Source organism: Molothrus aeneus, chromosome 3, assembly GCF_037042795.1.
Source record: "Molothrus aeneus isolate 106 chromosome 3, BPBGC_Maene_1.0, whole genome shotgun sequence".
NCBI classification, from domain to species: domain Eukaryota; kingdom Metazoa; phylum Chordata; class Aves; order Passeriformes; family Icteridae; genus Molothrus; species Molothrus aeneus.
This window is the reverse complement of record NC_089648.1, coordinates 73071816-73095207: the sequence shown is the minus strand read 5'-3', so window position 1 is coordinate 73095207 and position 23392 is coordinate 73071816. Positions and strand designations below refer to the sequence as shown.

Genomic DNA, 23392 nt, shown 5'->3' with positions numbered 1-23392 from the left:
GATCTAAAATGGTACTTGCAATATCTCAGTGCTTTCACATGAACAACAGCGAGCACTGGAAATTGAAAATCTCCTGTACTCACTGGCAGCCTCTCCCTTCCGGCCTCAGCCTGGATTTGCCCCTCCATGAATCTTGGCGGGGTGAGCAGGAGGAGCCTGAGCACCTGAACACTGCCTCCTCAGGGAGGCAGGGAGTCACCCCCTAATGGCTGTGATTTCTTTACACATGAGCTCCTTGACTGGCTTTGCAGTTGGGGACACCAGCAGGTGTCCAGGAGGAACACTGTGGCAGGAGACTGGTGCTGCCAGAAGAGCTCGATGAAGCCGTTTATCGTGAGTCCCTGCAAGGTGTGCTGCACAGAACCACCACCAAAGGAAAATCATGTGTACTAGGAGAATCAAAGTTAGATAGAAAATAGTGTTTGCCAAGTTTCTGATACACTCTTGGTGGGATGACACAGGGGTCAATTACTCTTACAGTGGCCTTTTCCCCAGAAGACACAGAGTTGTTTCTGAGATCAATGCATTACAGTGTCTGTGCAGTCAGTACAGGAGGATCTTTCCTTTGCAAGAACACCCGCAGGGCTGAATGTCAGGGATGGCACATACTAGAAAGTTCATTTTACCTTGAAAAGATCCCTGGGTCTCGTTCAGTACAATCAAAGAAGGACAAGGTTTCCTATATCTGATTTTTGTGGCCCATGACTTAAAAAACCTCTCTCACAACATTCAGCTACCTTTAGAAAATACTCAGCACTACAGAATTGGCCCATGTTGTAAGCATAGCAAAGAAATTATTTCCTGCCAGGCAATTAGCATGTCTACCTGCTAGTCAGCTTGTGCACGTGTTGGCTGTGCCACTGATCTGCACATTGGGTGGGACCTTGATAATTATAGACAATTACAGTTATGGATAATTATGGAACAGCAGGCCAAATTCCTCTCTATGGTTGCCTGTCTTTACCCTGGCAGTGTTACACCATGGTTTGAGTGTGAACCTTCAGCCTCTACATCTGCATCCTGCTGTCTGCCTGCAAGTAAACACAACTTTGTAGGTCAGGAGCTTGTCAGTTACATAATCAGCCACATCTTAATGCCTATGGATTCATCACATCTGGACATGGCTCTTTTATTAGGGATATAGCCAATCTTCCCCCTTCAAGAGCTGCCCACAAGAAAGAGCACCATTAGAAAAATAGAGCAGACTGAGTTTAGGAGAAAGTGGAAACTTAAAGCCATGTATTTCATCATTTACAGCTGCGGCTGTACCAATTAATTGCTTGCCCTTAATGAGATCATAGACGTTTGCCAGCCACACTTCATCCCACATCCCACACTGTGGCTGCACCAGAGGCTCGATTTCCAGCTGCTGGGCCATTTGCAGGCATTTGGAGAGCTTTTGGCTGTTCCTAAGGCAAGTGCCCCTCAAGCAGCTAATGAATTGCTTAGGGAAAAGGCAGGGGGTGCCAGCTGGACCTGGCCCATGAACTGGCAATTAGACTACACTGAGTTATTGAATGACCAGAGAGAACTACTCTCTATTTACTCTTCTAAGGAATAACATTCAGTTATAGCTCAAGCAGTGCTTCAGCATGTTGGGGGGATGTTGAATCTTCTGTCTGAGGATTTTCAATAGTCTTCAGCTAGCAAAGATCAGAGACTGGGAGAATGCACACATCCAGCACACCCAGTTAACCCTCCTGAAGCCAGGAGCAGCAGAGCAGGCTGATGATCTGCACAGCCTCTGTCCTAAAAGCACAGAAACCAGGGATTCACCTGAACATGTGGTGATGAAGGGGAGTTTCTTCAAGAACTCAAAGCTTTGTCTGATTTTCAAAGCAACTGCAGAGACCATTTATTAAGCATTTATTAAGCTTAAGATGATTTTTCAGCCTCTGACAAATGGGAAGTGAAAGAATGGAAGTTGACAAGAGTTGCTTAGAGCTTTGTGTTCTGATTTGGTTGTTTTTGTAAATTCACTTCTCTCACTAAAGAACACTTCTGCATCCCTGGGAGCCTGTGCAGCAGCACTGCTGGGGGACGTGGTACTGGAAGGCTCCAGGCACTGCCACAGCCATATCAAACAAGCAACAACCAATATACCCTTTCCTAACTGCTGACAAAAGAGATTAATCACACAGGCATGCTGTACATTGCCACCTAATTTACCCTGAAAGGTGCTTTTCAATTATTTAGGAAGGCCTATGATCAAGAATATTTAGTTGTAGAAGTGTATTCTTTTTTGCCTACATTAGAGAGTGGTATTAAATAATGTACTGCTGTAAACTATTGAGCCCATCTCTGTATTACTGTGATGAATTCCCAGGGATGAAACAGTGAGGCCAGAAGGAAAATGCAACCCTCAGACACCACTGAAGTCAGGAAGAGGGGTACTGAAGAATTTGACACAAAAACAGTAATATCATTTGCTGCTGCTTGTCATCAGCACCTCAGTCAGCTTGTCAGTGTTATAAGTCTGGATTGTTCTTTCATCCCAACAACAAAAGAATGTCACTAGGATTTCCTAAACATTGAAGAGTTCAGATGAAGGGAATCTCTTAAAAAAATTATAGTACCTCAAAAAGGCTTGAAAATTGAATGGTTCTAGCAAAAAACACATGCTCTTACTCAAACACATACAAATTAAATAAAACACCTCATGAGTGTTGGGCTTTGGACAAAAGTTTTAATGTTTTATTATAAAAACAGTGGCATTTGAAATACTGAAAAATGTTGAAATAAAGCATAATTACAAAGACATCAAAACGTTTACAAGCAGATATAGAGAAAAAAAGCAAAAGAAATCTGTAGTCCACCAAGAGCTTTTCTTTATCTCTTTTTTTTTCTTTCTTTTTGCATGATAGTGCTTCAATGCTAAGCAAAGGCCATGGGCAACATCCTGGCCCCAATGAGGTCAATGAATGTTTTCCATTGGCTTCAGAGATAGCAGAACTTTGTTCATTACCCACATACTCATTACCACATCTTCTAAATCCTTGAACTTGCTGTACCTGTTCCTCCAGCAAGGCCATGTATTTTCTTGTTATGCATCTATTCCAAACCAGTTGCTTTCCCCATAAAAGCTCTTTGGTTTGTTCAGTCCATTCATGAACTGCCAATATTTCACCTACACTGAGACACAAACACCAAGATGTGCAGATCCTAGACAGTGGGCTGTTAAGTGTGATCAGTTAAGATTACCCATCCCCTGCCTTCTGAAACAACCCTACTGTGCTAAATTTCAGGGCACACAGTACAGCTAACTACCCCAAAAATCACAGCACAAGAGTGATTCAACGTATAGCAGCTTCAACATGTAGTAGCTAAACTCTAAACACAAATACATTGCTGCAGTTAATTGCTTCTCTGAAGGGTACAGCCGATCTGACAGCTATGCAACAGATGAAGGCCAGCAGGGAAAAGTGTTGAGCTGCAAGTAAAGCTTAGACAAGCTGGGATTGGGGATCAGGGATGCAATGACAAAAGCACAGAGCTCTCCTCTGGCTCCATGATGCAAACAGGAGTGCATCTGTGGCAGTGTAAAGCCACGGACATCCCTGGTTATTCACTATCCTAGTGAAGAGTTTCACAGCATCAGCCCAAAGCCTACAAATGTGCACACATTTAACATGCATTAGTAACTGTCCCCCACCATCTCCAAAGGCACAGAGTCAAATGCAGATGGAGATTTGAGAAAAACGATCTCATCCTTTGAGGCAGCACTTCTGGGATGGGTCAGGCAGAGTCTCAGGACTGTCTACCAGCTACAGAAGACCCCCAGCTACCACCAAAGCTGCAGCTCCGCTGGGGATAAAAGGCTTCTGCTTTTAGTGGTGTCAGTTCAGCATTGTTTATAAACCACAGTATTCTATTGTAACACATTCTCCTCCATACTATGACCCCTCTGACAAGGAGAAATACACACCCATCAATAAATACTAAACTGACTTAAAAACTTCATTCACAAATCTAGTTTATATTAGAATATTCAAGTGACAAAATGATAAAAAACTTCCAAACATCAGGTTAAGAAAAATTATTTTTAAAAGTTACCTCAGCCTACTATAAGTACAAATGCAACATGCTTTGGACATACAGACTTTAAACTTTAGCCCACCATGAAATCCAGGGGAAAAAATGGGTTTAGATCATCTTTCCAAACAAGTTAAAAACCTCCTTTAGAAATGTTCCTTGAGGAGCAAACTAGTCTGATGTGGAGTAAAAAGTATAAATATGGCAAGGTAAGAGGCAAAAGTCTGACTAATAGCAGCCACCAAGGATTTAAAAGAGTTAGGAGGTTGGAGAATGATCCATGTTATTCTCCCTTTGTTTCTGAACAGTGCTTCCTTCTGTACATTACTAGCCTGTCAATGAGCACCTCTGCAGAAATGCCAGGGGAGACCAGACTAGCTGGAGGATCCTCCACAGGACCAAAGTACAATCACAGTCAGGTACAGCCCAACTATTTCTACAATGGCATAGAACACTACAAGTTGACAAACAACGTGACAGCAAAAAACTGAAAGGACTTAATGCAACCAGTCAAACCCCATTCAACAGCTTTTGATCAAGGGCAGCAGCTTGCAATGAACAGCCACTCTGTTTCAAAACCACCTCCTGTGCACAGCCTGCTCCCTCTCTCCTCTCTCACACACTCACGCTCTCTGGCTCACTGCTCCTCTTCTCTTCCTCTCGCTGGGAGGTCTCCCAGAGCCTCTCTTTGCCTGGGGCTCAGCAGCATCGCAGAAAGCAGAATCCTTGCAGCTCATTGGCATGTCTGCCCCATCAGGTTGGCACCCTGGCAGCGACACAGCTCCCTCAAGTCTCTTTCTTCATTTTCTTCCTCTTCCTCCTCTCCTTTTTTCCAGGTACACCTGCCGTACAAACAACAGGGACAATGCACAAACCTTCCACATGCAATTGCATCTCTGAGAACTTGGCTTTTTGCCTGATGAAGAGGATTTAAAGGTTTTTAGATGTGTTTTACAAGGGCCACCTACTTTCTGGGGTAATTCAAAATCATGGGGAGGACTCAGTGTTTTTAAGTGGGCTCTGACTCACTCATATTTGCTTCTGTTTCATGTTGGAAAGAGCTGTGCAAAAATTACAGTCACTAAATGCAATACTAGCTTTTTTTTTGCTCAGTAACTCTGAGAGGAACAGCAACAAGTATTTGACAGAATAGCCTCTGACTAATACAGAGCCTCTCAAGGAATTAAAATATGCAGCTAAAGGAGAAGCATTTCACATATTCACTTAAAAATGCATTTGTGAATACTTCTTAGATTACACATTATTCTGAAAATTCATCAGATGTGCAAAAACAATCACTTACCATTATTGGGTGAATTATTAACAATGTCCAAGGATTTTTCGAAGGAAGCACTCACTGCATCACTCCTATCTCTTGTAGATATCAAGTCCCTGGGGCCTTCTTCCATTCTTGTTTGCAAACCTTGCTGGGGCTTAATTGAAACAATATGCTTCACTAAGCATATGAGTTAAACGAAGCATATGCAAGTACAAAATATGAGAGAAAATGTCATTATTGTGGGGCATTTAAAGAAACTGCAGGACAAATTAATTTTTATATGATTAGAATAGTTCACCATGTTGTCTACCTACCTCTTATTTATTTGTTTTAGAGGGGATTAAAGTGTTGAAGTTGTCTTTCAGTGTTATTTTTCCCCTTGCTTCTCCCAGTGAACAGAAGAGCAGCAAGAAATACTGAGATGAAAGTACTGTCATTGTGTAGTGACATTGAAGAGTAACATGTGCCCAGTGACTGCTAAGTGACTAGAGTCCACAGAAACACTGGAGTGGGATGAGCAACTTTGTGGATCTGGCTTCATAAGTAATTTCATTTTTTATGTCCAAAAAGGATATAAAAAGGTATGGCAGCACTCTGGGAACTCTAGGATGTCCTAATGATTATGTGGACTGTGGTCAGTCAGGCAGTTAAAACCTTTTCCTTAAAATGGGAGCATCAGGAGATCTGGGAGCAAAATCATCTCAAGCATCATGAGAGACCTTACAGTGGGTGTGAGGGGAAGACATATGATTAAAAAAAAAAAAAAGCAGTTGTACATGTCCAAAACACATTCTATGACAAGTGAATGAAATACAATTTGGACATTTCGGGCATTTCCCCCACAATTTCTCATTTCACTGAACACCAGTCACAGGCAAGCACTGGACCAAAAGCCAGTCAACATTCTGTTCCTGTGCACTTCCCATCCCAAATGAACTGACATTCTCCACAGCCTTTCTCTGTTACACTCTGAGACATTTTTCTCTCAATAAGCTTTTTAGTGGTATAACAATGGCCTTGTTTTATCTTCACTGACTTTTAGGAACCACCTTTTCATTACTGTTGATATCTCTGGGTGACCTTCAGCTACAGATGAGACACAGGCCAATTGTACACTAAATTTGGAGTGCATCTGGTTTTAATCATGGAAAAAATGTTTAGGCAGATGCATTCCAAGTTTAGTGCACAACATTCTGTACTGCAAAATCAAAGTGTTTTGAAAATATGTTAGGGAATACCATGTTGCAAAACTCCACTGTTCCCTGTGCTCATAACTGCTTTTTATGGGAAGACAGGGAGAAAAGAGAAGAGAAAGCCAGAAGACAGAGAGGAAGAAAAGTCTCCCTTAGGTCATCCTAACAGAGAAGAATCCCCCTCTGCTAATGGAAAACCAAACACTACTCTTGGAATACAAAATACTCACATGCCTCAGTCCAGCTCCACCCTTTGCTTCCTTCACTTCCATCTTCTTCTTCTTCCGTCGTGTTTTACTTTCAGGTCCAGAAAGACAGAAACGAATGCCTGCTTTGCCTTTCGGCAAATCCTGAAATCATCAGAGATTTTGTAAGAGGAGTCATGGGACAGCTAATTTTGGTTTTTTTCAGGAAAACTGATTACCTCCAGGAGTATGTGTTGACAGTGTACGAGGGGCTGTCTCTCTGGATAGGGTGCGCACCTCAGCTTAATGCATATCTTTGCAAAAAGCTCAGCCTGCTCTTCCTGCTGCTGCCCGAAGGGAACATTTCTCTGGGCTTCTAGAAAGCATTTAAACAGCAAGACTTCTGCTTCTACATCTCCACCCAAGATACCACTGTATCACTGTCACCAAACCCTCTTATCAGCAAACTTAAATAAATATGTCCTGGCTGCCTGAGATGCTGTGAAGCCTGTGTCAGCTCTGGACTCCACACCTCTTTTAAGGCCTGGGTATTTGAGAAGGTCAGCAGCAGTAGGGTGCAAACACCCAAGGTTTGCTGCTTAGGACAGTGATCACAGGGGGATGATGAACTCCCAGAACCAACCAGCTCTCCCCAGCCCATCTCATGCCTCCTGCAAGTGTGTTCCCCAGCTCCAGCTATCTTAGACAGGTGAGGCAGGGACCATGCCAATCATTTCCTCCCAACATGAGAAAGCCCCCACAACCAAAGGAGCCTGGCTCCAGGGCTGGACTGGAGACCCCAGTGTGGATGAGACTGACCCCAGTAGACCAGGTCTCCCTTGGCCATCAACAGCACTGCCTCACCTTCTTCTCATCCCTCGTCTGATGTTCCTCAACTCCAGTCCAGTTTCCCCACTCCTCCGTGGGAGCCTTCCAGTCAGAGTCCAGGTCAATCATGGAAGGGTCACCTATTAGGGCATGCATATGAATGAATTATGTTCAAATCCATACTACTTCCCAGCCTCACATGAGCAGCACAAATGCTGCAAAAATATCTTCTTGCTTGCTCATGTGATATTTGGATGTGCATGTATGCATGTCTTAAATGTGTTAAAACATTTACAAATTTATTTTAAAAATGTATTAAGACATATACATTGACTGCCAATTCACAATTAGTGACAGCACTCTCCAGGACAGGAGAAAAATTAAAGAAGGGCAGAAAAGCACATACAAAACCAAAAGCCCTTCTAGTTTTGTAAAGCTTGTTTTTCAAGAAAACTCTGGGCAATTATTCATATGGAAGAGTAATATTAACAAAGGATTTGTGCATTCATTATTGCTCTCATTGGTGTTTTCTTTCTTACAAAAAATAGAACCAACTACATTCTCAACTTCATCTTCCTTTTCTATTTTCTTTTCTTGAATGTAAGCCAGAAAAGCACCATCCCAGTACTGATTTCCAAACCTCCTTGATAAACAACTCTAAACAGGCACGAAATAGAGAACACCTACCCTGCGTCAATTCTGATAATTTCATGGGAAATGGGCAAAAAACTTTTCAAAATCGTTTAGGTTTCTCTGTCTTTCAGCATCTGGTACCTTTGAAAATCTGGCTGCAAGCCCTCAGCTGCCTCTCCACAAAGCACTGGCAAACTATCCTCAGTCAAGAAGGCAAAACAGACCAGTTTAATTCCTTCACCCAAACTGAATGAGGTGCAAAAAAGCAGATAAATCAGCATAAGATGTTGAAAGGACTACTTGATTATTTTTTAACAATTTGAATGTAACACTCTTAAGTCTTATCCTAACAGGAAGAATGACTTTAAAAACACAATATAAGTTTGAAAACATATAATAATAACTCTTAGCTGATTACTTCTCTTAAAAAAAAAAATTCCAAGCGGGATGGAAAAACTTCTACTTGAAACAGGGCCAAAACCAAAGGCATGCTGGGAATGATAAAAGAAAACTGTTTCCAAAAAGTTGCTCTGACCAGTTTGCTGCCAAATGTTATAAACATGATTATAAACATTGTTTAAGCTTCTCAGTTTAAAATCCACGTCCTCTATATAGACAATATGTCTTTCCTTCTTCAAAGGGGAAAGGAACAACTTATTTTGAATGCATTCCCCCATAAAATTCCAGTCCAAAACAGAATTCAGCCTCCTGAGCTGCAAGGCAGCAGCTCTGCTGATGATGTTCTTGTGGGTGTGCAAGCAAAACAGACCATAACTTAACACATGGAAAGCCACAACTGTTGTTTACTCCTTTTTAACTTCTGATGTCTCAAAAAGTGCATTTATGTATATGCTTCTAAACATGAAAATAGTTTTGATTGGCCTGCAATGGGCTTACATTAATGCTTCACCCTTGTCACACGTGGGCATGAAACTTTGCCAGACAGTAGTGACTGCCTCACCTCAGAATTACTCCCCCAAATTACTGTGTCCCAGGGGTGTTTAAAATCAACTCAGACTAAAATTAAGGGCAATATAAGATTCTCTACAATTTGCTGGATTTGATGGGGAAATCGGATTAAATGTACTTATCCCAAAGCTCTGATTAAATGTACTTATCCCAAAGCTCTGACTTAAAATCGCTTCTGTTGTGTAGCATATTTCCCTTCAGTAACATCTCCCACAGTGTCCTTAAACTTTGAATACTCTCTAGTATTTTTAAATTTGATTCTCCTTGGGTCATCAATTCTCCAACAGGCTAAAACTGATCATTAATGCCTGTGAACATAAACACTAAAAGAAATGTGCCATGCATGTCCCCCTGCTCCCCATGTGGGTTTAGCCCTGACAGAGGTGATATCTCTCTCAGAACCAACACAGGCCAACATCTTAGCAATTCCTGCTGTTCATTTTTACAAAAGCAATGCTGTTGAATGTCATTTTCCATTTCAGTTCTTGCTTGCAACCCACCCCAGTCCTCCAGCAAACTCCACCCAGACAAAGCTGTACTTTTCTGTTGGCAGCAAACATTTGCAGAGTGCATTTCAAGGCCAAGGTAGTTTCCATGTACCCCATGCAATGAAAACACTTTTAGATCCTGAAAGGCACAACACTGAAGGTGTCTTCAGAAACCAGGGAGGCTGCCAGCACCTCTGCAGGCAGAAAGTCCATCCCAGCACCAACTACCTGAACGCCCTTGGTCTCCAGTCTCTCTCCTGTGTAACGAGGAGCGGACGGGGAGCGGATGGCTGCACCCTGGGGGGGTGTTGGGGAGCAGGAAAACAGGGCCCCACAGCAGCAGGATCTGCTCAAAGGGGACAGTCAGCAACTTCTCTGTGTCTGCTGATAGGTAGGGTGGAGTACAGTACTGTACAGGCTGAACCTAATTATCTGGCCTGGAAAATGAAACTGGAAAGTATTGCAGCAAAACAGTCTGTGTCACCAAGAAGGGGATTCAAAATTTTCTAATCTGGAGTTGTACATTTGGATTCTAATCTACCAGCATCTCTCTTGCATGCTGTCACAAAAATGGGCAGCAGAAACTTAAGGGAGGCTCATCTGGCAGGGCAACCCCTCAGTAGGCTGCATATCGTCCATGGCACTGAGCTTTTCTGTGCCTGCTGTAGAAAACCCATCCCTTTGCAAAGGGCAGTTTACTGTGTTAGGAACACAGTCCTAACCCAAATCCTTGCCAAGACATCACTTGTAGACTAAGTGTAATACATTCAGTTGAAATGGGTAGATAATTTCCAGTCTAAAGCTTGAATTTCTGTGTTACAGGTCAATAGCTGGGTGGAAGAATCCCTTATTTGGCACCTTCCTTCAGCCTAATTCAGTAGAGGCAAAATATCAAATAAACCCCAGACTGAAGACTTCTTTTAGTGGAAAAAAGCTACTGATTCCCATAAAACAAAGGAATTACAATTGATTGTAACTCTGGAACAGAAGGAAGGTTGGGAGTCAGGAGACATAGGATCAGGAGACATTGAACTTTTCTTAAGGTTATGGGGAAAATTTGCTTTGGCAATCAAGAGGGATTCATTGGGAGGATGCCAGAACACAGATAAAAAGTGTCTCTCGTGGCCATGAGCTGTTGCATTTGCAAAGCAGAATGTGGATTTTCTGAGATTGCACTGCGCTGTTGCCAAAGCACAGGTCTGCTGCACTTGGAAGCAGATGCATGGGATAAAATTAGTATTCCCTTGCCTTGGAACCAGACACAAGTGCTCAAAAACAGCCCAGCTGGCCACACTGTGTGGGTTACATGTTTTATAACAGCAGAACCAGCCACAGCTTGCAATGCATTCTGTGGGACAGCAAAGCTCAAGTACATAAATGTCACCAAAGAGGCAGTGGCAGATGTGTGCCATAGGTACAACAAAGGGAGTGTTAGGAAGCACATGCAAGTAAAGCTTCCCAGGCAGAGAACAACCCTGCAGAACAGGAACAAGAAAGGCACCTGGTGAAAGCAGAGCACTTCCTGGGCTCAAAAATGAAGTGAATTATGTCAGGACCAGAAGAGGTTCAGCCCCCTTTCTTTCTCTTTGTGACAGGAATGAAAAGTATGCAAACACTAATGATGAGTAGGGGAAAAAGATGATGAGCAAAGCTTCCCACTTTGGGGCTCTCATGGCAGAGTCCTGGCCACCTCATCCTGCTGGTGGGACTGCTGGGACAGCAGCCATCAGTGCTGACCCTGTGGTTTCAACTCCAAGACACTGAATGCCCCCAGCTAACAAAGGCTCAGATTGCTAAGGACTAATTGTTTGAATATGCAGAGACAATGACTGATGACAGAATGACAATTTCAGAATCAATGAGGTTGGAAGTGGCCTCTGGAAATTGTCTAGTCCCACCTCATGTCTCTCAGAGGGCTCAGCTAGAGCAGGTTTCTCAGTAATGCAGCAAAGTTTTGAATATTTTGAAAGGTAGAAAGTCTGCAACACCTCTGGGCAAACTGTTCTGTTGCCTGACCACTTTCCCCATAAAAAAAAGTTTTCACTTATGGTTAAGTGGAAATTCACTTCTTACCCATTTGCCTGTTCCCCACTCTCCAGGCCATGACCCCATCTGGTGCTCATACACAGGCATGGCTGGACCTTCTCCAGTGTATCTCTGCTGTTTTGTAGTGGGGAGCCCAGAAATGGACACAGGACTCCAGATATGACAATAATTGAGAATTAACCACCAGCAAGCGTGTATCATTAATGAATGTCAACACAGGAGTGTGTTGTTTGGAAACCAGCCTGATTGAGAGTCTTTTAAATATTCCAAAAGTGACTGCCTAGTTCCCTTTACCACTAACTCCCTCTCTCCCTATGTGTATATATGCTTTCAGTTGTGCCAACACTTAAATCTCAAGCCTTTTGTAAGTGAGGGTGTTATTATTGCTGGTACTTCACAGAAAGATAACCCGATGTGGAGCAGGGAGCAGGCCAAGGCAGCTCCACCAGCCAGGCCAGAGGCAGGAGTCCGGCATGCATCTCCTTTGGCTGTACCAGCCCAGCACAGAACAAAGAGACTCATTACATGTACTGCCCTGGATTTGATGAAATGACCCCAGGTCATATTTAGGCTATGAATGGCTTTTTTTTTTTTTTTGTTCCCAAGCCTGCAAGAGCTAACAGGCATGTTTAACTGTCTAAGAGCTCATTTTGCTTGCAGCGCCAACCTTCATGCCAACCATTACCTCATCTAAATTCAGGGAATACATGTTCCTGATGCACCCCTCCCCTGCATCAAGAGCAAGGCTGATGATTCAAAGGAAAAAAAATACCAGGACAGAAAAGCAAGCTGTAAGACAGACTGAATCCTCTAAAAACTTCTGCTCTGATGTTTGCAGAAGCAAGCTCCTGAATTTGCTCCTATCGTTCTACTCTCAGACAGATATCAAACTCCAAAAGCAGAGCTCTGCTTGGCTTTGCAAGTGCAGATCAAGCCCAGAGTGTGCCAAGTCTGACATGTGCTAAATGTAGTGCAAGAGCTGCCCACACTGCCTCTCTCCATCCCATGTGGGCGCAACGGGGCTCCAAAGTTGGAAAGGGCCAGGCGCCCTTTGCAGCAACGCAGGGGTAAAGAAACACAGCACCAAGGGAAGGGAAGGCTCAGGGTTGGGGGTTTTGTTTTTATTCTTTTTAAAGCAAACAGTGTTATTTATAAAATCATGGCCAAAATGGTGCATCTGCTGCAGAGCTTCAGTTACCACTGAGCAAAGAAGGAAGACAACCACAATCTTTTCTCCTTAATGCATTCCTCCCCTCTGGGTTCTCCTGCAGTTAAGCAATCAGAGCAGCTAGAGAACAAAGAGGTTTGCTCAGCTCATCAGCCATCATTCCTGCAAGAGCAGGGAAAGGCTTCCCAACAACAGGGGTGTATATATATATATAAATACTTCACTTGATCCTGACCAAAAGGTCAAGTGAAAAGGTCATCTAATACCCACTCTGTTTATGCCAAATTATTCCAGCCACTCAGGACCCATGCTTGTCTTTCTTTTAAAACTAAAAAAACACCCATTACCAGTCATAAAAAGACTGAAATCCTGACTGCCACAATGCACTGGAGTTGTATTCTGCATCTGGGTTCAGGGCATTTCCAAGGAAATTTAAAGTTTTGGCAAAGGTACATGGAGCTTGAAAAGCACTGTCCTCCCATGGCTCTCCCCCAGCCACCCCACTGAGCCCAGGCTGCAGCTGCCTGGAAAAGGCCACTCTGCTCCACCTTCCCACATAACCATAGGAGGGAGGGAGGGAAACACAATGCTTCAGTTATGAAATCCAAACACAGCTTTGAACTCATTTCACAAATTTAGTAATCTGAGTTGACTGCTAACACATGGGGCTTTTTGAAACACAGAGCCCATCCTGCTGCCTCTGGCTCAGGAAGTCCCTGACCCACTCTCTGCAGGGTGTGGGGAGGGATCACCCTGTGCTTGCCCTGTTCCTGTGCTTATCTGCCCACAGCTGATAGCAGGGCACTGCTGCAGAGCCTGCAGACAGCCCCCTACAGCAGCTGCAGCTGCCCAGCAGCTCTAGTTACACTTTGGACCAGTATGTACATACCAAAACAGACACTACCTACCACATTATTTGTTTTTCTTCAGAGGGAAGAAATAAATAAAATGCACTTTCTTGCCTTTCTCAAGGGTTCCACCTGGACAACTGCTGCCCTGACTGACTCGCAGCAGCTCTGGGCACCTGCTCAAAACCAGACCCACATGGGATTTCTCCCTCATCAGCAAATGAACCCCATGGGAAGTGGACCCTGATGTCTGACGCTTAGGGAATGGACTGAAGAGAGTTCCTGTATTGGTCCACTTGTCTGTCTACAGAAGAAGGGCAAAGAGACGTACCCTGCCCCAGCCACGCATCATCTGCTGGGAGGAAAGTCGAGCTGCCATGCCAACAGCATCTGGAAGGACTGTCCTCAGATGATTTACTCTTCACGTTATCTGCACACAGGAAAGCATCTTCATTAAAAAATTAAACCCAAAAAGCCCAAATCCCAAACCTAAAAGATAATCACATAGGTATATTCACATTATTAAAACCAATTAGTCATGCCTGTGTCTGCTCGCTATGTCACGATGCCTGGATGTTATGTAATTTAAGCCACACATTAATCTCATCACTGTGGATTTATTGACAAAGGCTGGACGAGGACACTACATGCATAAGTTATTAAAAACAACTCACTCAGGAGTGGCTACACTAACAGCATTCAGAAAAGCAAACTTCTGGCACATCTCTGTTGGGGACCTAAGGAGGGAGCTGTAGTTCCTGCAGAACAAAAGCCTCATCCAGAGTATCCAGCTCCAACTCCCACCACTCTCAGTGAGAAGGCTTCTGCTCAAGCTAACAGAAATCCATAATTACCAAATTAATTGCTCCATGAAAGAGCACAGGTGAGAGAGATGCTGGAGGAAAAAGTTGCTTTGGTGATTACTTTCAGTAACTGAAGCAACCACTAGGATTCTCATGCCTCCCTGAATGACTCGCCTTAGCCCCTTTCTAAGGCCTGTACATAAAAGATTAGGGTATTCTTTACATCTTTCATAAATTGTTTTTTTTTTCCTTTCTTCCTTTCACCTAATAAACTCTGAGGTTTATGCAGTTGTGTATCATTTTGGTTTTTTACTGCATAAATGCACATGTTAAAAAATATTTCTCCTTGTTGAGTACTTATACATTAGGAACTGCTTGAATCCACTGACAAAGTGTTGGAAAACAGATGGTTAAATATGGCATGTGTTATATTAATTGCCTTATCTGGCTTTAGAAGCTGATTTCATCATTCTGGCTAACATCACACACACTGTTTTGTGCACAGGTATCTAGATGTATCTATGCTTGTCTTTAGCATCTCTAATAGACTCAGGACCAGACTTTGCATTCATCATCAGCTAAACTTTCAGTCAGAGTGAGTTTCTGGTAGGCAGGGAATGTATGAACCAGGGGCACATGCAGTCAATCAGTGAAGACTGACAGGTGCAAAGATGCAAAGTGAAAGCCAAAAATGAGGCTTAACTCAACGCAAAATGAGGAGATGCTCCATCCTTCTCAAGGCCATGCATGGAAAGGCTCAGGCAAGAAATCCCTCACTGTGCTGGATGAGAAGCTGCTGGCTATGCAACCTCTAACACAGTCTTTCCAAGCTGCACATTCACTCCCTCCCTCGCTCTGAAATTCTCTGAATTTGTTGGTTATCAGAGCACAACAGAAACCTTCTGTGTGAGTCAACCTAACAGAAACAATCTGCAGGGGAGGCAGTATTTTTTAAAATTTGTTCCAAGATGAGTACATGAGTTTGGAAAGCACTCAGTAAAGGTTCTAATGTTGCTCCCTAAAACACTGGTGTGCTGGATTGCAGATGTAAGCAAGCTCTACAAGGGAGAGTGACTAATGAGACGTGGCTCCAGGGGAGAAGTGCCATGTGTGATCCATGAGAGCTCTTTTCAGCCAAGCAGCTAGGAAAGTGATAGAAGAATTCAGACAGAAGTACAGCAAGAGGCCACTCACCTAAATCCCTGGAGAGATCTGACAATGTCCCAAAGGTCACAGGGCAGGATTTTACATCTGCAATATCCCATGTTCCTGAATTTAAAATGCAAACAAAATCTCATGTCATGTTCACAGTTTCCACCTCATGCTCCCAAGCTCACTACAGCTCTTCCATGTTCTCTTCATTCCAAGCCTACATTCACTGCTGTTGCTGAACAAGCATCCAGCAAGGAGAAATCACCTTTATGGACAGAGAGAGTCCAGCCCCATCACCATGTACACCTTCTCAAACCTTCAACGTGCATGTCACACCGGCATGACACTTCTCTGGACTTAAATTCCTCACTCATCTGAACTGATGCCCCCTTTATGCACTGCTGGCAAAGTTCTCATCATGTATTGGAATTTGGCCTTTTGAAAGCATTAGAGTAAAAATGGTAGTAATGTCCTCCCCCACCAACCCTGTACTTGGCAAGAAAAGAACTCTAGCAGAGAAGGCAACTCACATGAGGGCAACCTAAGAGCATTTTCTGAATCATCAGAGTACTGGATTACTGCTACTGAAGGTGAGTCATCATGTGGCCTTATATACCATTCAGTTCAGCCACCATGCTCAATAATCACTGAGAATGTAGTCAAAATCAAATGCTTTCAGTTTAGGAATATCCTGCCTTTTCCTTTTTTGAAATACATGGATATACCCTGCAGCCTAACTCTGACCATGTGTGAGCATCCTCAGAAGGCAAGGCTTTGGTTGTAAAAGACACAAATAGTACCTGTGGGTAGAAAACAACTTGCACCCAGCAGGTAATCTACAAGACAAGGAATTCCTGCCATAAGGACCCCTCTTTTCACATTGCTGGGAAATAAAGGGTTGGACAACACTGTGTGTGCAGGATGAATGCCAGTGGGGCTGCAGCAAGGACACAGCAATTTGTGAAGCTTCACCTCAGCAATACTGGAATGTCAACACTCACCTACATTGGAGAAAACATCATCTTCTGATCTGGAGGTTGCCAATTCTTCCCGTAGGGCTCCTGAGCCCTTCAGCACAGTCCCACACTCTGCCTTGGCAAAGAAAGCACCTTTTCCACCACCACCACTGTCCTCTGTGAGCGGCCACACTGCTCTCTTCTCGTCCCAGTCAAAGGCTGGCTCAACCACTGAGCTACCCAGAGATGCTCTGCTGGGGTCTTCTCGGGAACAAACATTACCACAGGATCATCGTTATTTTTAGTTACAAGGAAGAGTTTGTTCAAGAGAGAAAACAGAACAAAGCTTGATCTAAACCCATCAGACTCTCTCCAACTGAAATTATTTACAGACATGGTGGCAGTGAAACACAGCTCCTGGGATGGACACTGAAGTGGAGAACAGGAAGGCCAATGTGAGAAGGATGGCGCCACAGTGGCCTTGGGCATCCCTCCCTGGAGGGGAGGCTCAAGGCCTCCAGAGTCCTGCTGGGGGTCCAGAGCAGTAAAGGGAGAGAAAGAGAACAGCTGGACCTCCAAGAAAAAAGAAAGCAAACCTCTTGGATGTTGGTAGTTCAAGGCTGCTAGAGAAATCAGTGCAGGCATATGAATATCTTAAAAAATTACAGTTATCTCCAACATTTTTGTTCCAAAGGACTCTTCAAGCGTTTCATGACTCCAGCCTTCAGAATAGCAAAGCATTTTCTGGACCTCTGGTGAGGAGGAGACCACCAACTGCTGACACCAACTCCACCTTCACATCCCTTAATGGTGATGCTGCTGTTTCTCCCCTGCCAGGGAACAGCAGCCAGCACTCGGCAGGATTAGGGCTTCTTCCTGGATCAGATCTCACTACTCTGGAAATGCCCATGCCAGCATGATCAGGGGGTCAGCATTCTGCACTGCCCAGGCTGCAGGACTGCACAAAAGACTTCTGGTGCTTCAAATGAGACTTGGTGAACTGAGCTCCCTTTCCTGGGTCAGCAAAGCCTTTAACACCTGCATGACCTTAGGGTTAATCCCTGTGGGGTTTTGCAGATGGAGCTGGCACCACTGATGACAAGAAGTCAACTTACATGAAGAAAGAAATGTGGACCCATTCACTTTGCTGGAGAGAAAGTGGAGACCTCAGCACCTCCAGCCTCTAAAGACCCTTGATAAACCTAGAGTTAAAAATCTAAACTCTTGATATTTAACTCTATATAACCCAAATCATAGATAAAGTGGTCCCAAGGTGTCTGCATATTTTTCTACTGAAATTTCCTGTTCCCTTACCCTTCAATTTTAATAGAGCACCTGAGAGCACTTTAAGAGCCTTATTGAAGACAGTGCATTAACTCACACATATATCCAGCTACATCTCCTAATCCAGTTACATCTCTCCAATATCCAAACTCCTATCTTAGCTTCTAAATTACTCTAATATTATAAACCTAAAGTTTATTTTGATCATTTTATCACAGATCATGAAAATATTTCCAAATGTCTTAATTCCATGATCTGCTTTCATATAGTGGTTATTACATATAACATGATTAGCAGACGGGTATAGGCATAAGTGAACAGCAGACACCCTGAAATCCCCAGAGAAAAAATGTGGAGTGAGCACCAAGTGTTGTTTCATTTTATCTCATTAGGATAAGAGTATATTCCTTTTATAGTTCTTTAGTCTGGGCAATCCTGGACTAAAGAACCTGTTTAGAACTGAGAAAATTATTTGTGGTTTTAAACATCCAATATCCAAATTCCATCCAATTTTCCATATCAGAAAACTTCCGTCAAGCCATGCAAAAAGAACAAGCCAACGTGACACCAAGCCTTCAGCAGATCTACCATCTAAGAGACATCTGCTTTCCAAGTCCTGTGGGTAATGCTGTGTGCTCTGCTGTGTGTTTTAATGAGAGCATGGAGTAAAAGACAAGCTCCCAAGTAAAAGCTCCCAAAGCTGTTTTTTCTTAAGTAAATAGCCTCAGTAAGTGCATGGATTTTGCTGCCAAATGATAAACAGAGCAAACAGACACTGGGCTGTGGGGAGGGGTAAGCAGCCCAGCCAGATCAGGTGTGTAAATTGAGCCTGTACATTTACCTTTTTGTTTCAGCCTTTCCTTCCTTAAGTGTCTCTTTTCACGGCTGCTGATCTTGGTCTGCCAGACTCCTGCAACATAGAGCGAAGTTCATTTTTAAGCTATCAAACAACTATCTTCATTGCTTTTACTGCTCAGCAGCAAGGTAAATAGCCATCTGAAAGTTTCTGATGCTGGCTGTAAAAGAGGCATCAGATCTTGTGCAGCATGTCTCCTGTGTGCAGCCTTTGCTTCCTCTGCAGAGATGTGTTACATAAGAAATCCCCATCACAGACCTGTCTGTTGTGTCCTGACCCATGTAACTGCACATATTCTTCTGTCCTGTGTGTCAGGCTGATGTGACACCCATTCCCTTGGGAGAGGTGTCACAGCAGAGCATCAGCCACCTTATATGTCTGACAGTGGGGAGCAGTTAATGTAAATCTTAACCATTAAATAAGGCTTCTATTTACTGGGTTCCATAGCCCTAAGACTTGTCCTACAATGTGGACACCCTCTCCCACTCAGCTGGTTTACACACACATTCATTCACACCAGTGGGGCCACATCCTGTCTCCATCCATGCCCTCCATGGCCCAAGAAGTCAGAGGAGGTGCTGGCAAAAATGGTTAATGAAGGAAAAACACAGCCCTGGAGCTGACCAAGACACTTCTTTTCTCTGAAGCATCCCTGAAGGACACATGAAGCATTCCTGAAAAACACATTAAACAGTTCAGCTGGCTCATCCATTCAAAAAATTACAGATCCATTTGCAGGAAGCCTCTGCTGTGTCCCCTTCTCCCCCAGCAGCCTCAGAGGCCCCAGGAAGGACTCTGGTCCAACAGCAGTGAGGGCTTCTCTTGCTCTCACCACCACACTAATCACAATGTAATCTTTTAAGCCCAGAAAAGCTTAGAATTTGTTGTTTTCAGTGCAACCATGGTGGGGGGAGGCAGAGAGGGGCTCATGGGTTGCAATATATTTTACAGTGAAATTCTAGCTGCCTGAGCCTTGCTGGCCTCTGCCAGATTTCTCTGCAGATCTGCTTGAAACAAAGGTCTTGGGCTCTGCTCACAGGCATGCTGCAAGTTAGCTGTGAATTGCCCCAGCACCTTTACCAGCCTCAGTCATGGGCACAACAGTGTGCTGCTCCATCTTTGCATCAGCATGGCAGAGGCCACAGGATTAGGGGAAGAGCATGAGGAAGGACCCCTTGACCACTGGGCCTCTGACCACTTCAGAGATCCTTCCTCACCCGCAGATTTGCCCTCCCTGTGTACACAGTCAGGACTTGAGGAGTATGGCAGGAAAGCACATGGCCCATGTCAGAGACTGAAATGTTGTGGTTTATGGCTTAAACATCTTTATGAAGGACTTTTGCCCCTTATAAGAAAAGTGCATAATGAAACTGCACCCCCAAAGCCCTCCCTGGATGGGCCTCCTGACTGAAACCCCAAACTGTGAGTTAAACCCATAGGACAACTTGAGATAAGGAGAGTGACACTATTGTTCAGAGCATCTGGAAGAGCACCCATGGCCCAGCCCAGCACCTGCTTCAAGATGGAGGCCACAGCCCCAGGTTTATCAGCTGCCAAGCTCAGACAGACCCTGCACCAAAGCGGGGAGGAGGAAAGCGTTTGGGTGTGTGGCACAGCCTCTGGCCAGTGAGTGCCCATCCTCTGCTGTGCACACCAGCTCAGCTGTGAGGCCCCTTCACCCAGGACAGCCACATCCAAGGGACATCCATGTGAGGGACAGCAGAGGGGTGTCATGGCCCATCAAAGTCCCCTCCCAAAGGAGCCCCCAGACCCTGCACTGGAGCACTGCACGTGATGCAACAGATCCACAGTGCTGCAAGGGACAGTGTCAAACCTGCCCCCCTCAGGGGAGGCACATGGGCATTCCCACCTGCCCAAATGTATATTAATCCATGAGATTCTATACTTTAAGGCAGGGGACCCTCACCACCAAGGAGACCACATGGAGGGAAATAACGAGACATGAAACCCATGGAGAGGTGATACATTTCTAACCTTTGTCACTCTCCCTGTTCCCCCACAGACCTCTTTTTCTATTTTTCTTTCTTTTCTCTTTCTTTCTCTTTGCCTCTTTTACTATTAAATAAAATATATCCATTTTTTTTATATCAACATCTAAGCTTGTTTGGTTTGAATCATGTTTTTTCGTTATATTCAAATCTTCCAGGGTTCGATCCATTTTATTCAAGGAGAGTTTAAAAAGTTCTCTTTCGTCCTCTGTAATTAAACCAGATCACAACAGCACCTGTCCACATAGTTACACATAGGAAGGAACAGGTGATAAAATAACTCTCAAACTGGCAGTTTTCCCCACTAACACAGAACTCTAGAATAGTGGAGAATACCTCCCTTTTGACATTTTTCATCCCATGTTATTATTTGGTAGTATTCATCAGATAACAGAAGAATCAGGTCTTTTGTTACCTTCTTCCTCTTGCAGTTTGTCTTTTTCCACAGAAAGCACATCTTTTGGCACTTCCTTGTCTGAGCACTGGGTTTTCCTCTTCTTCTTAGGCTGCAGTATGGAGGAGATATAGAGCAGAAAGATAAAACAAGTATTTGTTATGTTTCATCCGGAAGAAAAAAAGAGTCAGAGTAGTACTTGTGAAATGGAGACAACCCATGATACTCAGAGAGAGTAGAGGGTTGCTGGAGTCTTTTAAATGTGTGCAAAAGCCTTCCTGAGCAGATTTTATTGCAAATTCCAAACCAATAAACACTATTGCTTTGGATCTACAAATCCTAACTTATCTGCTAGATTAGAAAGTTCACATTTTAATTCAGGTACCTGCTCGAGTTTGAATACAAACCTGTAAGATTTGTATTCATTGTTCCTAAGTTCTAAAGTTCTTCCTCTGAAGGAGGAAAGTCTGAAGTATTTACCCCCTTTAAAATTAGAAAATCAGAGTTAGGACCCTGCCAATGCTTAACAAAAAAACCCCAGCCCCACCTTCCCACCCCACTTCAAACCATGGAACAGCCTATTTTTAATGAAGGTATCTGCAGTTTGCACTAATCTGAAAGGGCACGGGAGTAGCTGAGGCCAGTTGCATAAAGCTTGATGAAACGGTAGCACTAACCCTAAACCATAAATTTTGAATGTTCTAGTTTAAACTGTGGCTCTTGACTTTTCCAAGGTGGGAAACCCCTGCCAGAAAATGCAGTTCCATTCCCAGGCTCAGGGGCTGCTCCTCACTTAAAGTCACAAAATCACAGAATAGTTTGGAAGGAACCTTAAAGACCATCCAGTTCCAACCCCCCTGCCACCTTCCACTAGACCGGGCTGCTCAGAGCCCCATCCAGCCTGGCCTAGAACACTTTCAGGGACAGGGCAGACAGCTTCTCTGGGCAACTTGGAACTTGCTGTAAAGTCTTGGAGGCTCTTTAAAGCATTAGCCTCTTCTTCCATCCCAGTACAAGTGCTCAATGCCCAAGGTAAAACCCTTAAACAGACCCAAGGAAATGTCCCTGTCAGAGTTGGAATGGAAATACCAGAGATTCCAGCACGCAGATTCTGGGCTTGGATGATGAGACCATCCCCCTTGTGGTGGCAGTGACAAACACTACAGTGTGGCTGTGCCAGAAAATTAAATGGTCTTATATTCCTACATCATCTCTTAAGTGCAGCAAACCAAGGAAGAACAAACTATCTTAAAAAAGGAACATTCTTAAAACAACTGTCTCTTAAAAGATAATATGTAAACTCTAAAACTCTTGCTGTACCTTGAGGAGCTTTTTCTCTCTGATGTTGACTGATGTGATAAGATGGCCATTCACTGGAACCTAGGAAGTGGACAATAACAAAATGCATTATAGTACATATACATGCATGAGTATGTGTAAATATATATAAAAATATATTTAATTCAATACCTTTCTATAATACATTTAATAGTCTGAAAGATACAGCTAAGTGACCCCCTGTACAAATCTGGGCTAGGATTTGTGGCCTTATTCCAACTGGAGTAATTTATTCCAAATTAATTAGTGTATGCTAAGCCTTTATGAATGTAAATCCAGAAACTCCAGAAAGATTTATTCCAAAGCAGACATATTTGTAGTTTATCAGAAGATTTGTCTGGGATCAAAATCCTAGTTTTTGTTTTTGTTTCTAGGATCAAAATCCTTGTTTTTTAAATAGGGTAAACCTGTCTTAAAGAAACAGCATAGACATGAGAGGGCTTATTTTAATATTCTTATTTTTAATTCTTGTTTACCAGTTGGGGTGGGCCTTATGTTCCCTCTCAAGTCTATCTGACCAACTAAAAGAATAGATTTTATCCTACCTAGATCCAGTAAACAATAAATGTTTAAGGACTTTTCAAATTATAGTTTGACGAATGTCTCAGCTGTCTCAGAATTCCCTGGGAATTGCCAGCCACCAGCTACAGGGATGGGAGGGTGTAAATCTGCAGCTGAGACAGCAAGGGCTGTGCCAGCCAGGACCACTGCACACTATGCAGAGCCAGCAGCATCCAAGACAAGGCTGAAGCTCCCTCCATAGGCGCCTCTGTTTCCCCTGACACACAGAGCAGCTCCTTGCTGGATGTATGGCTGCTCCCCCTGTGCAATGCAGCTGCTGTTCAGCACTGCCCAGGCTTCCTTCAGCCCATCAGACCTGTTGGGCTGCCCAGCCAAACCCACATCTCCCAGAAGGGAGCCTGACTCAGGC

At 43.7% G+C, this 23392-nt stretch overlaps 1 protein-coding gene across 1 annotated transcript in view; it reads right to left on the bottom strand.

Annotated features, from left to right (window-relative positions):
- Positions 1-2666: 2666 nt before the first annotated feature.
- Positions 2667-23392, bottom strand: part of LOC136554286 (protein LYRIC-like) — a 30573-nt gene continuing 9847 nt past the window's right edge. Inside the window, exons 2-11 of the mRNA XM_066546133.1 lie at positions 22444-22503; positions 21145-21235; positions 18706-18774; positions 16626-16841; positions 15667-15741; positions 14001-14099; positions 7554-7657; positions 6735-6854; positions 5336-5465; positions 2667-4874 (exon numbers count right to left, since the gene is read on the bottom strand). Coding sequence (XP_066402230.1) covers positions 4819-4874; positions 5336-5465; positions 6735-6854; positions 7554-7657; positions 14001-14099; positions 15667-15741; positions 16626-16841; positions 18706-18774; positions 21145-21235; positions 22444-22503 — 1020 coding nt within the window. The 3' untranslated portion in view covers positions 2667-4818. The remainder of the gene's footprint in view (positions 4875-5335; positions 5466-6734; positions 6855-7553; positions 7658-14000; positions 14100-15666; positions 15742-16625; positions 16842-18705; positions 18775-21144; positions 21236-22443; positions 22504-23392) is intronic.